This window comes from Gracilinanus agilis, chromosome 1, assembly GCF_016433145.1.
Source record: "Gracilinanus agilis isolate LMUSP501 chromosome 1, AgileGrace, whole genome shotgun sequence".
Lineage (NCBI taxonomy): Eukaryota > Metazoa > Chordata > Mammalia > Didelphimorphia > Didelphidae > Gracilinanus > Gracilinanus agilis.
The window spans coordinates 507,384,865-507,400,717 of NC_058130.1; the positions used below are offsets into that span (position 1 = coordinate 507,384,865).

At 34.9% G+C, this 15,853-nt stretch overlaps 1 protein-coding gene across 1 annotated transcript in view; it reads left to right on the top strand.

Moving 5' to 3' along the window:
• Window positions 1-15,853, top strand: part of LOC123253436 (aspartyl/asparaginyl beta-hydroxylase-like) — a 125,459-nt gene that overhangs the window by 78,161 nt on the left and 31,445 nt on the right. Inside the window, exons 7-9 of the mRNA XM_044682634.1 lie at window positions 3,453-3,539; window positions 9,726-9,876; window positions 13,024-13,160. Coding sequence (XP_044538569.1) covers window positions 3,453-3,539; window positions 9,726-9,876; window positions 13,024-13,160 — 375 coding nt within the window. The remainder of the gene's footprint in view (window positions 1-3,452; window positions 3,540-9,725; window positions 9,877-13,023; window positions 13,161-15,853) is intronic.

Consider the following 15,853-nt stretch of genomic DNA (forward strand, 5'->3'; position numbering starts at 1 on the left):
GGGAAAAATTCTGGACTCAGAGTCAGGAGAAATGATTTCAAATACTGTTTTTAACTCTTTAATTAGCTCTGATACTATGGGCCAGATTACTTTACCTCTGACTCTTTTTCATCTATAAAATAAGGAATGAAGTATTTTTCTAAATGTTTACAATGTGGAAGGAACTATGCTAAATGCTTTACAAATATCTCATTTCAATGAGAAGGGAGGTAGGTGCTATTATTTATATTTTATGATTGTGGAGACTGAGACAGTGACTTTTCCTGTTGGAAGAATTACTACTGTTATATAATTATCTCAGAAACAATACTGATTTTAGATTATTGTCAGAATTATCAGTTTAATTAAATTTATTAGAGATGCTAATAAAGATGATATTTTCCATTCAGATTAACACAATTTCAAACATAGTTACAAATTGAATTTATTCCCATAAGCTGTGAACTATCACATTATCAGTGGACTAAAGCTCATTTTCAGTTAAGGCTGAAATAAAGTATTGGGGGAAAAATGGGTTCCTGTTTGTTCCCAGGGTTCTCATGTCAGATTCTGTTTCTACGATTTGGGAATTTGGATGTTCATTGATGGTGAATGACATGAAAGACTATTTCAGTAGGGTGGCATCTTGGTTTAAAAAACAAAATTTGGTCACATTTATTGTGTATGATGTGAAACCGATGGTTTGAATTTGGTCAGAGAAGACATAATCGAGCTTATCATAAAAGTTAGATTTTTAAGAATCTGATTAAAAAATAGATATTTTTCATTACACGGAATGGATTCCCACACAATATTTTACTTAAGAAATGAAGGCAGTGGTCAAGAAAAAGTGATTTTGACAAAAGACATGGTTATTCAAATAACTAATTAATGACTTGTGAGAATAAGTAAAAATCTGGTTATTTAAATTGGTTAGCTTCCCTCAAAGGCCACCTTTTTATTCTCTACTTGCCCTAAAACCTTGCATAGGCAGGTAACTAGATTCTACTTGCTCCAAATTAATCCAGTGTCACTGGTTAACCTTAAATGAGGGAAAATATGAAAGGGAAGAGAAAGAGGAGAGATTAATAGATATTTCAGATAATCTTAGAATTGAAAATTTTGTCTGACCACAATCTTTTTATTTTTATTTTAGTAATGATTGTGATTTTTGTCGTTACTTTTACTAAGACAGATGTGACTACAATTTGAATTTAATACAGGTAAAAAAAAAGACCCAAGTTCAAATCCTAGATGAGTCCTTTTTGGGGGCAGATGGGTTGATCAGTGGATATAATGCTGAACCTGGCATCAGCAAGACTTGAGTGCAAATAAAGGCTGACACACTGTGACTCTGAGCAAATCACTTTACCCTGTTTACCTCAGTTTCCTCATCTATAAAATGAGCTGGTGAAGGAAATGGTAAACTATTCCAGTATCTTTGCCAAGAAAACCCCAAATGGGGAGTCACATATGATTAAAAATGACTTAACAACAGCAAAAATAAATTCTATGAATAATAAGAAAGGAAAGGGATAAGCATTTATACAGGACCTAGTATATGCCAAGTACTATGCTAAGCACTTTACATATATCTCATTTTAATCCTCATAATTAGCCTGTAAAGGAGGTGCTATTATCATCCCCATTTTGCAGATGAGGAAATTGAGACTGATAACTTAAATGGCTTAGGCAGAATCACACAGCTTATATGCATCTGAGATCAGATTTGAACTCACATCTTCCCGACTTCAGGTCTGGTGCTCTACCCACTGTACCATCTAACTAACATGATTTTGGATGAATTTATGACATTAACTCCTAAAGTAAAAAAAAGAAGAGCTTGAGTTTGGAAAATCTATATTTATATCCAGTTAACTCCAGTGTTATTTTACTGCTGCTGCTCATCAGTCATCTGTAAGATGGCTTTTGGGGGCATGTCGTGTCTGAAGGGCGGTTGAGCATGCTAGTGTTGCCCACTGGTTGCTTTTCTATTCCTTTCTTTGGCAATGAGTTGGTTCTCCAGGCTTTTGAAAGGTGGTTCTATGACAATTCTTGTTACTTTTCAGAGATCTGAAATATTTTAACAACATAAAGATATTTGGCCTCTTTGAGCTCAAAACATTTTCAATAGGAAGGGGCCTGAAATATTAAAGTAAATCACTGGGAGATTAGTTCACTAAATGAAAAAGATGGTCTTAAAGCAACTTTTTAGAATAAATCCTTTAAAAATGATAATCTTGTCATTATTCCTGGCTTTATTCATATTAACATGACCAAGTTTAAGTTCTTAGATAAAATTATATTTAAACCTCATAAAGCAGAGACCACATTTTCAGCAGCCATGGAAAGAACTTTTTCACTTTCTGCTCAGCTAATAGTTATAAAGTAGGATATAACTGCTTTTTATCCAGAGACAGAGCTAGTCATGAATAGAAGCTAGAAAGAAAGAAATTTTGGTTCTTTAAAAGAAAACTTCCTAATAATTATAGCTGTCCAAAACCAAAATGGGCTGCTGTGGACTAAGCAGGCTGGCTATGAATTCTGCTGTTACTAATGGGCGACTACAGATTGGGAATCCTGAAGAGAGGATTTCTATTCTCTTACGGACTATACAGCCTCAGGTCTCTTCCAACTCTGATATACTGGGAAAAGTACAGATTATTTTATTATGTGTTTAATCAATTCAGTAAAATTCCTCGACACAAATGGGCAGCCCAGCTGGTGAAGGAGAGCAGAAGTTAAATTGATTAGTGACCACAAAACGTCCACGTTTTAACATTTCGCCTTCCGTAGCTGCGTATACTGCAGATTAGCGGTATTGAGTGTAGTTTCATTTTCAGCCAGCATTCTGATGTTCATCATATTTTCCACTGATTGGGACACAATAAGAGGAATGATGTTGTTATGTAAGCAGAAGATGTAGGGACACAAAGACAGGTGCTAAAAAAGCCGAGGAAAATTCCTTTGCCTAGCAGTGTTCCAGAAAGGAAACCAGGACATGCTCATGGCATCACTTGGTTATGTGCCAAGGCCATACAGTAATATCGGTTCTTTTTCCAGGTTCCTTCTTCATATTATCATTTCTTTATAGGTTAGTCACTGGTTTCCTATATGTGGCCACTGAGAAACATATTAAAACAACTATAAAATACATATATGTTATTATAAGCTTATTAAATAACTGTTAAACAACATGCAACATTTTGAAACAATACGAACGGGTCTTGCCCCAGAGTCATAAAGAACTGGATTCAAATTCTTCCTCTGACACACATTAGCTGTTTGAACATGAATGATTCAGTTAACCCCTGAGACATCTCTAATGAGTTGCTAGCATGCATCAATGAAGGGAGTTTTGACCCTGACATTTTCCAGTGTTGATGAAATAAAAGTTTGCTACTTCTTTCCAAAAAGATGACATTTTATTGTATTACATATTAAACTTAAAATAAATTCCTCTTCCCCATCAGGGAAAAATTGAGGATGCTATGAATGCCTTTGAAGAACTGGTACGCAAGTACCCACAGAGTCCACGAGCTCGATACGGGAAAGCTCAGGTAACAGTGGATTGTTGTTAGCCAGCCTCACTTTGCTGATTTCCATACTTTTCATGTGTTCATGTTCTTTAACTTCTTCTTTTCTTTATTCCCATTTCTTTAACTAGGTCATCTCTAATTTGTGTCTACTATGCATAAATATAAATAGGAAATTCTAGTTTTGCATCTGGCTTGTAATTCTAACTATGATGCATATTACTATATTTACTCACATTTCCCCTCCTCACACATCTTTCCATAACCAAGAAAATTTTTTTCACAGATAATTTCCTACCACCTGCTTTGAATAAATAAGATAACTTCTAGCAAAGAATCCATGGGACTTTAAAATTAGCAGTCAGCTTTGTTATTTGGATCTGCTTTGCTCTCTCCCTCTCTCTATCTCTCTGTTTCTGTCTCTGTCTCTGTCTCTCTCACACACATACACACACCTCCCTTATCTATCTGTCTTTATTATTTTTGTTGGAATGTGGGTTTCTGGGAAAGGGAGAAATCTATTTAGTACTAAAAATGTAAAAATCAAAGATAAAACATTTTTGAAATATATCAGTTTTAAAAAATAATTAAAAAAAGAAAAGCATCCAGAAACAGGAGAATATTTCCTTAGAAAATATTTCTTATGTGAAGTCCAATATTTTCATCTTCAGGGTAGGTGATTTTCTACTCATTACTCAAATATATAGCCCAGTTATGTTTCTCTCTACTTCCTTTCTATTTCTCTATCTTCCATCTTTTCTGGATTGTTATGCTAAGTTTGTTTACCTGCTTAAATGGGGTACTAACTACCCCCAAATTTTATGGGGAAGTATTAAAACAGTGAATTTGGCTATACCAGCTGCCCAGTCTTTGAAGAACCCTGGCCTCGATTCTGAAACTTAAAAGTAAATGAAATCCCCCAATAAATAACACTTTGCATTTTTTTCATTGATATTCTGGCTGGGGCATACCTAAACACATGGAACTTCCAAACATAGATGGTCTGAGATAAACTTGGCAATGAGTCAGGACCCAGAGGTTCATATTTTTTCATCCCATTCTGAAAGAAAAATTTTAGGGGAGAATTATGACTTCATGTGATGGTCAACCCTGATAAGCCTGAGTTTAGTTTGATTATATCCACATTGTTTCTGTGGAAGTAGGGAACGAATTTGAAATCATAGCCTGCACATAATTTTCATAAATTATTTAATTGTGTTTGTGAAGTGTGTTTGTAAGCAGCGTGAACCATGGACAAGAGAAAATGAATTATGTTGTCAGAGTCAATCCCTACTAAATCAGATTGAATTTGGAAATAGGTCTTGATCAATGACACATGTTAAAACCAGTGGGAATGTGCATCGGCCATGGGTGGGGGGAGTGCGGGGGTGAAGGGGAAAGTGGGAACATGAATCATGTAACCATGTTAAAAATGAATATTAATAAATGTTTAAAAAAATCAGATTGAGTTTTTGTTGGTGGTTATAGCCAATATGAAAACATGTTGGGAAATACACCTTTAATTTTGGAAAAAATCATTTATAACCATTTAGGCATTAATAAAATCACTTCAAAATATGCTATAATTTTGAATTTTTCTTCTAAAGTGACACAAACATTGGAAATACATAAAAATCTAAATATATTTCAACTACGACATGTGTTTTCATATCTTTGTTGAACAACTGAAGACTTAAGAAAATGGGGTCCAGAAATCAACCTTTATTTCTGCTCCTTTCTGTTATAAAAGTCTATTGTGCACGTCCACATTTTTGGAGGAGAAATTTTCAAGGGATCTGAACATGTGATATCATCAGCAATAAGGAATTGCTGGTGTGGAATCTCCTTTCACTGACCTAGATGGGCAACTTATCTGTAACTTACAGCCCCAGAGAGTTGCTTGGAGGCACTGAGCAGTTATATACTTTGTCCATAACCACATAGCCAGCCTTCTAAGACTAAACCTAGCTTTCTATCAACCATTACTCATTGTCTCTATGATGCAACAAAGAATATGACAAAAAGTAGAAATGTTATATTGTGCAAAATTGAATTTTTAATAGTAGGAAATAGAAAAAAAAAGACACCAAATGGTGGTTGTTGTTCAGTCGTGTCCAGCTCTTTATCACACCATTTGGGGTTTTCTTGACAAGGATATTGGAATGGTTTGCCATTTTCTTCTCCAGCTCATTTTACAAATGAAGAAACTGAGGCAAGCAGGGTTAAATGACTTCCTCAGGATCACACAGTATATGAGGCTGGATTTGAACTCAAGAAGAAAAATCATCCTGATTCTAGGTCTGGTACTTTTGAGAAGAGAGTCACATAGGGGAAAATTATATGTTAGATCAGTTTTTCAGAAAAGACTGGCATTAATATTTTGGACTCTATCACAGGCTCGCCTGTGATTTTGTGTCATTCCTCTGGTATAGAATTATTTCCTAATTTTTATACGTTATATATTAGTAGGCTACAATACATATTGGGATATTTTTATAGATTTTTTCTTTTATAATAATTGTATAATGATCTCAGAAAAAGACCTAACACAAGGCAATATTGACCTCAAACAATAATAAGACCTTTTTACTCTTTATGTGAGAATAAAAATTACTACAATGAAATCCTTTAAACCCTAGAATGACAAATAAGAATTGTGAATTATATTCTTAGCCCATTTTATGGTGTAGTAGAAATAATTTTTGAAGTAGATAATGATATATCACATGGGAAATTTGGACGAATGACCTAATTATGGACAATATCAGTTTTTGCATAAATGCTTAGTTTTAGATTATTACCTCTATTCTATTCAACTACTCTTACCAATAGAGTATAGGCTGATAATATCAATCTGGTGTTATTAAGCTTATTTTTCAAAGTGAATATCTTATCAGTTTCATGCAGTAGATTTTTAAGAATTAAGAACTATTCATAAAGCTGGGCTATTTTTCAAAGGTTTGAAATTATATGAACATTATACTTTGTCAAGAACTTAAAAGAAATGGGTATAATTCAGATTTTAAGCATTTTATCATTTTTGCTATTCAGACCGAACTAATTAAATGATAACTTATCTCCAGAAAGGCTAGTTTTATAGCAGTTTTCTTTACATTAACATTGCTATATGTAAGATAACACAATTTGGTAGGCCTTTTCAGAATCAAGATTCCTGAGTATCTTTAACTTTCAGTGAGTCCTCATGGTGCCAGGGTTTTATCATTACTTTGTAGGTATAGAAACTTTATTTTGTCAGTTCTCCAAAGTTTTCAATGGTTTCTTTTGAGTATTCTTCCTGATCTATCTGCAGCATTTGTTATTGTTAAATGTCTTCTTTTCTCTGAGGTTTTTGTAACACTGAGCCTTTTTGGTTTGTAAAATAGTTAACACAGAGACTGGCAAATAGACAATAGTAAATAATTACTTATTCTCTCTCCCCTCCTCCCCGACCCTAACTTTCTCCTATCTGCCTGACCTGACCTCCTCTCTCAGTCTCCTATTTAGATATTTATCCATGTCATATCTACTGACCTCAGGGCTCATCCTGGGTCCTCTTGTGGTTTTTCTACTATACTATCTCCCTTGCTGTTGCCAAATCTCCTTGTTCACAGCATTCTTTCTTATACATCTACTCTCACACAGCTGTCAACATCAGCGATTGCAATAGTCCCATATTTGGTCTTCCTGCATCAAAATTTTCCCCATTATAATCCATTTCATACTTGTCTGCTAAAAGTATTTCCCTACATCAGAGATCTGACTATATATCACCCTCTCCCTACAAATTCTGGTAGCTTCCTATTCCTTCCAAGATCAAATATGATGGGGGTAACTAGCTGGCTCAGTGGATTAAGAGCCAGGCTCAGAGATGGGAGGTTCTAGGTTCAAATTTGACATTAGCTCTGAGAACCCAGGGCAGTCCCCTATTGGCATAAGACTGTACATTCAAAACAAATGCATTCAACTCATTCAACTCCCCATAGTTCAAATCAACTGCACCCCAAAGTTCAATTTTGATCTTCATGGTGTCTTCACCAAACAGGTTCGTTGTCTGGATTCTGGGGAGATGGCAAAATCCTTATCCTGAAATTACTCTCAAAAGAATTTAAACTTTACATTATAGATTATAAAACATATATTTCCTTCTAAGAATTATACAAGGGATAATCATTTATATTGCACCTACTATGTGCCAGACACTATGCTAGATACTTTACAAATATAACAATTCTGCAAGATAGGTGCTGCTATTATTCCTATTTTTATAGCTGAGGAAAATGAAGCAAAAAGTGACTTGCCAATAGTCACATAGCTAATAAGAATCTGATGCCAGATTTGAGACTCATTGCATTATCTAACTGTCTCTGAGGAGGACAGTGGGCTTATCTCCTAGGGAAGATTTTTCCTGAGAAGATAATAGTTATACACATAACTGATTGCATGAATGGCTTGATTTTGGTTAGTTTCTATGTTTTCTGAACTTGACTTCAATTTCTGTGATCACAACTCATACATTTACTGCATATGTAAATACTAGCAAATCAGCATAGAGGCAGTGTAATGGTCAGTTAGTTATTGTCCTTTGTAGGACCAAAATGGCATCACTGGTGATATTTTTTTACTGGCACATACATTGGTTTTAAGCGAGGCAAAGTTGCACAAAGTTGTCCACCTTCCTCTCTCTTCCAGAATCATCAGAAGGAGTTAGGAGGCTTAGTCGATAGAGAGCCAGTTCTGGAGTTGAGAGGACCTGGCTTCAAATCTGACCTCAGATACTTCCTAGCTGTGTGACCCTGGGCAAGTCACTTCACTGCCTAAGCCCTGCTGTTCTGTCTTAGAATTGATACCAAAACAGAAGATAAGGTTAAAAAAAATCATTGAAATCCAGTGGCAAGACAAAAGTCAGGACAGCTGGTGATGGCCCAGGGTGCAATGCATGATGCTGGCTTCTTGGATGTGTCACCAAGCTCTAAGTGATCCATGGTGCCTGCTGCCTCTTCCCTCATGTCTCTAGGAACAAATTGTTCTCATCCACCCCTTCCGAGGGAGGAAATCTTCACTTGCCTGGCGGCATGTAATAGATTCAGGCAAGTGTCATAATGAATAAAAGTATTGTTCTTGGATCTGAGTTTAAATCTTACTTGAAATACTTAGTAGATAATAACAGCTAACATTTATATAACATTTATTATGTGTCAGGTACAGGGCTAAACACCTTATAATTATTATTTCATTTGATCCTTACAAAATCTCTGGAAGATCATAATATTTTCTTCATCTTACAAGTGGAAAACTAAGGCTAACAAAAGTTAAATTACTTGTTCAGGGTCACACAGCTAATAAGTCTCTAAGGCTGGATTTGAATTCGGGTGTGGCTCAGCTACCCACTTGCTCCCTGGGTATATCATTTAACCTCTCCCAACATCAGTTTCCTCCTGTTTAAAATGAGTGTGATAACAATACCCACTACATCAATTAAGATAACATGTAAAGTGCTTGAGATGATTTAAGATGCTATGAAATTATATTAACAAAATAATAAAAATTTTTGTCTAGGCTTGGAATCTGGGAGCTACTTCTGACACATACATAAGCAACCATGGGCAAATTAGTTGCCCTCTCTGTACCAGATACATCTCTAAGATTTTAAGTTACATATGAGTTTTTGCTCTGCATTAGCAGAGGATGATTTCATACCATCAAGTTCCCTACCCCACTGAAATCACAAGAATAGACCAAAGGGGGGAATAAAAGTTTTGCTGAAAAGCTCATCTCTTGTGATATATCGCTTTTTAGCTTCTACTATATTTTTCCTCAAAGAGATAACCATATCCTTAAAATATAGTTTACTAGACCAAAATAAAGCCAATCTAAGAGATAAGATACAAATTGAAAATAAAAACAAACTAAAAATTGTATTCCACTCCACACATTACCTTTACAAACTCCGACCCATTACTCTGAATTCTAATATGCATTTTCCATGGTTTTATGAAGATTTCATTTCATTTGAAATCTCTTTATACTATGAAATACTAAATGCTTGTATTTGCATCTTTCTTTTTCTTTTTTTCCTTTTCTTTCTTGATAGGATATAATCTGTAAAGCATGTCCCAAAGTTAATGAGAATGTAAAATTATCTTTCTAATGAAGACTGATTATCTCAGAGCTGACCCTGCGATGCTAACATAGTTTTGGGGTTTCATTTAGTGTGAAGATGATTTGGCTGAGAAGAGGAGGAGCAACGAAGTACTAAAGAGAGCCATCGAAACTTACCAGGAGGTAGCTGACTTGCCAAACGTTCCTGCTGACCTGGTAAAACTCAGCCTGAAGCGGCAGTCAGAGAGGCAGCAATTTTTAGGTAACACTAAATAAATTAAAAGATGGAAATCAGGTCAGCATGAAATGCCTGACTTTGGAAACAGCTGAAGGTCAAGTAGAGATGAAGTCAAGAAGCTTCAGCTCTAATACTGAGTTTGGGTAGATTACCTAACCAATTTTATGAAGGTTCCCTACAAAACCAAAATCTCGATCCTGACTTTTATAAGAAGGATCCAAATAAGAAGTGGAAAAAAGGTAATAAATAGGTTTAAAGAATCATAAAACTATTGACCTATACATTTTAGAAAGCTATATACTTTTAGCATTTTTACCAAAAAAAAGGCAATAAGAACTATTATAAAAAATAGTTTTAAAAAATCATGAAGTCAGTTTGTTAACGTATTGATGCCCAGTCTGATACTCTGACAGTTGTAGGTAAGGGGAAGCAACATGTATGTTGAAGGTTAATTTAAATTAGACTTTTGATTCTATTTTCTGTAATTATCAATAAGCTGAGAAAATTAAATCTAAGCCAACAGTTATTAGACAGGTGCCTTTTTGGTTGATATACCAGTAAAAATTATAAGGACAATAGCATTATTTATATAGCGTTTTAAGGTTTGCAAAATTACTTACATTAACTTGTTGAACTATTGAATTATTGAATTATTTGTCCTAATAATAAATGTGTTCATGTATCTACAGCATACTTTTTGCCTCCAGGATTAAGTACAAAAGGTATCACTGGAATTCAAGAATCTTGTAACTCTTAGTCAGCACTACTTTTTGAACCTTATTTCTCTTTACTGTCATGCATTGTCTTCCATCCAAATTGGACAACTAGCTATTCTTTTACTTTATTCGGTATTCTCCTGCCTCAATGAATTCACACAGTGCCTGGAATACTTCCATCTACTCCCCTATCTCTGCCCTCTGAAACCGTACTCTTCTGCTAAAACCTAGACAAGATGTCATCTCATAAAGTCTTCCCTAATTATTGCAGCTAATGGGAAAGGATTGATCTTTCCTTAGATATTTTCAAAGGATTTTTCTGGGTCTTTCCTTTTTTACTTTTCACTTTCTACCTTGAATTGTACTTACTTGTAGACTTATTTATGTCCTACCTTGCTTCCCCCAATCCAGTTAAACTGTAAAAGTTGCTTAAGGGGAAGAGTGGCTTGTTTTGTGCCCATAGCACCCAGCATAGTGTCCAACAGAGATTAAGCAGCTAAGGGTATGTTGAACTGAACTGCCTTAGAAAACATCCATTAGTGTCTACAACATTTCTATATGTCATACGTTACTTTTAAAATAAAAATCATACTAAGCTAAACCCTTGAATATAACAGGTGTGTTTTTGCCATCCCCTTTTCATATGGCTGAGAGTAGTGTGAGATGTTTTGGCAGCCATGTCTCCTCTTGGGTTCATATGGAGTCTGGGGTCTGTTTTACCTTTTTTACATGCCTGTATTGTTTTTCTTCCTATAGAAATAGCATTGCTACATTTTATTCTTGTTATTTATCTTCTTAAGTGCCATGATGAATAACTGTGCTCAGAAATAGATTTCTTGTATCCTAGTCACTTAAAAAAATCTCTGAACAAATAATCTCAATCAACTCCCCAAATGTCATGGAGAATAATTACTTGTGTCCTTAGTGAGTCAAAATTGAGTTGCCATTGATACTTTGTTCCAGTAGGGTTTGACCTGGTTCTTGTAGTACATGCTATTTCCCAGCAGAGGGTGATATAATACTAGAAAATGTGGCATGCTTCCCAAGTCCATTTCTTACCATCATGAAACTGAGAACACACCTGAACTTTAAATTAAATGTCAACTTAAGAATAGTAATGCTTTCTCAGGTGTTCATGGAATAGGTAAATTGGACTTCTTCCCTCCAGGAATATCTATAAAAAGGGAAAATGTGCCATAAAATTGTTGAGATACTTTTTAACAACTTAAAGGAAAGTGGCACAAAATAAAACCCTAAAATAAAAATGTAGAAAAGTGTTGGAGAAGGGAACTTCCTAAGAATTCCCATAATTGGCATTCTTTTTTCTAATATCCCCAGCATAGGCATTGCCATTGCAAATACTCTCTTAACAACAAGGACTTCCCAATAGGGAGCCACACATTTTAGAGTGGTGGTAGTGACTGTGTTATTATCAATACACTACAGAATGTTGTAAGGAAGTCAACCAGGATGTTGAAGGGTCTTCATTTCATGACTCATGAGGTAACTAGGTGGGTACAGTGGATAAAGTATTGGATCTGGAGTCAGGCAGACTTGAATTCAAATACATTTTCAGACATTCTTTAAATGTATGACCCTGGGCAAGTCACTTAACCTCTCAGATTCTCAGATTCTTTATCTATAAAGTTGGAATAATAATAATAATAACACTTGTCTTCTAAAGTTGTTATGAGGATAAAACAAGATGTAAAGTATTTTGGAAACTGTAAAGCACTATATAAATTTAGCTGTTATTGTTATTATTATTCATTTAACATGACATTAATTGAAGGAACTGGGCATATTAAGCCTGAAGAAAAGAAGACTGGGGGTGGGGGGCAACACTGACTGATAGACTTGGCATCAGGAAACTTAAAGTCAAATCTAATTTGAACTCAACTTTTGTGTGCCTCAGTTTCTTTCTCTAAAATGGGGATCATAATAGTATCCATGTCCCTCGATAGTTAATATGTGTAAAATGCTTAAGGTATCACTTAGTACATAATAGGGGCTTAATAAATCCTTCCTTCCTTTTTTTTCCCTCCACTCCTTCTCTTCCTCCCTCCCTCCCTCACTTCCCTCCCTTTTTCCCTTCTTCTATCTTTCTTGTCCTCCCTTTCTTCTTCTCTCCTTCCTTCCTTCCTTCCTTCCTTCCTTCCTTCCTTCCTTCCAATGGAGGTAAGTTTCAGAGAGGCCAATTTAGCCTTGATCTCCTTTTTAGGTCTTTAAAGAGTAATTATTTGACCACTTTTTGTGTGTCAGAGTGGGGATTTCTTCACAAATAAGTTGGATTTGATGGCCACTGAAATCTCTTACAGTTCTCCAGTTCTCTGATTCTGTGTTATTTAGTCAAAAGTTTTATCTGCCTTCAGGTTTCATTTTGTGATCTCTCATGATTTATAAAAACTGAATATACTTAAATCTACTTTTCTTCTTTTGTTTTCAATCAAATCAGGTCACATGAGAGGCTCCCTGGTTACACTTCAGAAATTGGTTCATTTGTTTCCCAATGATACTTCTTTCAAGAATGACCTTGGAGTAGGTTATCTCCTGATAGGTGACAATGACAATGCTAAGAAGGTTTATGAAGAGGTAAACAAATATTTTATACTTGTGGAAAGTTAATATTGAATTGTGAAATAATTTTCCATTTAGCCCCACCCCTCCCTCCAAGAATGGTCTTATGCTGATTAGGATGAAAAAGTTTCTTCCCCCAAGCTTTGAAAAGGGTTGGGACCTCTCTTCTTTGGTTAGATCTTAAAAGGAAGAAAGGATTAAGGGTAAAATAAACTCTGATCCACTAGACAGATTAAAGGAAGTCAACAAGCCCTGCAGCCATGTTGGATTGACTCAGCCACAGTTGTGTTGGTGTCCTTTTTCTGTGGAAAAACATCTGCCTCTTACTGTGATGAATTAATGAAGGAGGAGTTGAGATCTCCAAGTCTACCTCCTCACTGGCTACTTACCAATCAGAGAAGTCTTGGGATGTCCAGGAAAGAGACTATGATGAGCTCACAAGGAGTATGTAAAGAGCTTCATGAGAGAAGATTGCTTTCTTTGGGTTCTTCTTTGGATTATTGAGGGAGTCAGCTGACCAGTTTGGGATCTCTTGAGTTAATCAGTTAATAAATGAATTTAAAATTATGAAATACTACCTTTTGGGAATTTCAAGTGTTACCTATCTCAACACCAACAAAAAAATGACTTTGTGTTACCATTAAGTCAGTCAGTTAGTTAGCAAGCAATTATTAAATTCGAACTATGTGCCTGACATTGTGCTGAGTGCTGGGAATACATGTTTAAGCAAAAAGAAAGATAAATTTTATCCTCTGGGAGCTTACAGATACAAAAGGAAGCTGAAAAAAATGGAGAAAAGGATTGGGGAGGATAATAGATAATATTGGCCAGAGGATTTCCCCATCCCTTAAATGGAGGTTCTGGGAAGACATCCAATCAAAGGGAAATACTGAAAGAGTAGAGAGTATTTCTGAGACTGGAATTCCAGGGCTGGAGTAATTTTCCAAGGGAAAAAGAAATTTCTGAGTAAGGATAGTGGTAGAGAAGTTCACAATATAGACTTGAAAAAATGAAATTCTTAGATTAATTCTGGATTGTGTCATAATGTTTCTAATACTAAATATAAATCATAATTTCTATTCTTATATTAAATTATGCTAATTCTTTATTTCCTATCCCTTTATCTTACTTTTCCCCCCCTTAAATTTTGCTTTCTTTCAATTTCCTGATTTTAGATGCAGATTCTCAATTCTATTCAACATGTTATGTCACAATATTGACTTTGTGGTGTTAAAATGTTAGGACATTAATTTCCTGTTGCTTAAGATACATTCATTTTTAAAACCAAAAATGCAAACATCAAAGTGCCCATGTCTTGGTTATAGAGGATTCAATAGACTTTTAAAACACACCACAACAGATGGAAGGAAATATTCACACATGGTCTATACTCACTTCCATCTCATTAGTTGTGCCACTAGTCTATCAAATAAGCCTAAAAGGACTATAATCTCTTCTTCTTTTCCAAGAAAAAAAAAGTATAGCATTTAATGTTCTCTCAATAATAATATCAAACATTTTTATGGCTTTTTAAAGTTTGCATAGCACTTTATAAAAGCTCTCTCTTCCTCAAAATCACTAATATGGAAAAACGTTTTAAATGATTGCACATGTAAAATCCATATCCGATTGTTTACTGTCTCAGGGAGAGGAGAAGGAAAGGAGGGAGAGAATTTGGAATTCAAAATTTAAAAACAAACAAAAATGTTATCTCATTTTATCTCCATAATGACCCTGAGAGGTAATTGTTATTATTATATTAATTTTACAGATGAGGAAACTGAATAGGTTAAATGACTTGCCCAACATACACAGGTAGTTAGTGAGAGTAGATTTGAACTCATATCTTCCTAACTGTAGATCCAGTGCTTTATCCACCGAACCACCTAGCTTTGTCTTCATCTAGATCTCATTAGGATTATTGGTTAATTGTTCACATATTAATGATGCATTTACTGTTTATGGGAGAAATTTTGCAAAAGAAGAGTTGGTACATTGTATAAAAAGTTTGTATAAATGATTTCTGTGATCATTTCCAATCTTGCATCAATGATTTAATAATTCCTTCAGGCTATGAGGGTATAAAAGAAATCATTTACTAAATAGGTTTTAAAAATTATTTGTTTTTTACAATTAAATTTCCAGCTAACTCCTTCCTGCTCTTTCCCTCATTACAGAAAGTATCATTTGACAAAAAAAAAATAGATGTATATGTAAAAGTATATCTTGTTTCTATTTATCAATTCTTTTTCTGGAACTGGATACCCATAAGGAATTCTTCAAATAATATTTTCGTTGCTGTATATAATGTCACTTGCTTGTGCTCATTTCATTATTGATAATTTCATGTAGGTTTTTACATGTTTTTCCAAAATTAACCTGCTTATAGATTTTGAAGATCTGAAAAAAAAGTTAGTACCACCTAGCCATCATAGTCTCAGCTTCTTCATCTTTAAAATGAGGGAGTCGGGCTAGATAGCATTGAAGATTCTCTTTTAATTTTATATGTCCGGTTGCATGGGTGCTTTTGCTTGTAAAGACTGCGTATCACTTATTATTAGGTCTATATTCCAAAGAGATTTTTTTTAAAGGGAAAAGGCCTGATTTGCACAAAAATATTTGTTGCAGTTCTTTTTGTGGAAGCAAAGAATTGGGAACTGAGGAGTTGTCCATCAATTGGGGAATGGCTAAACAAATTGTAGTATATG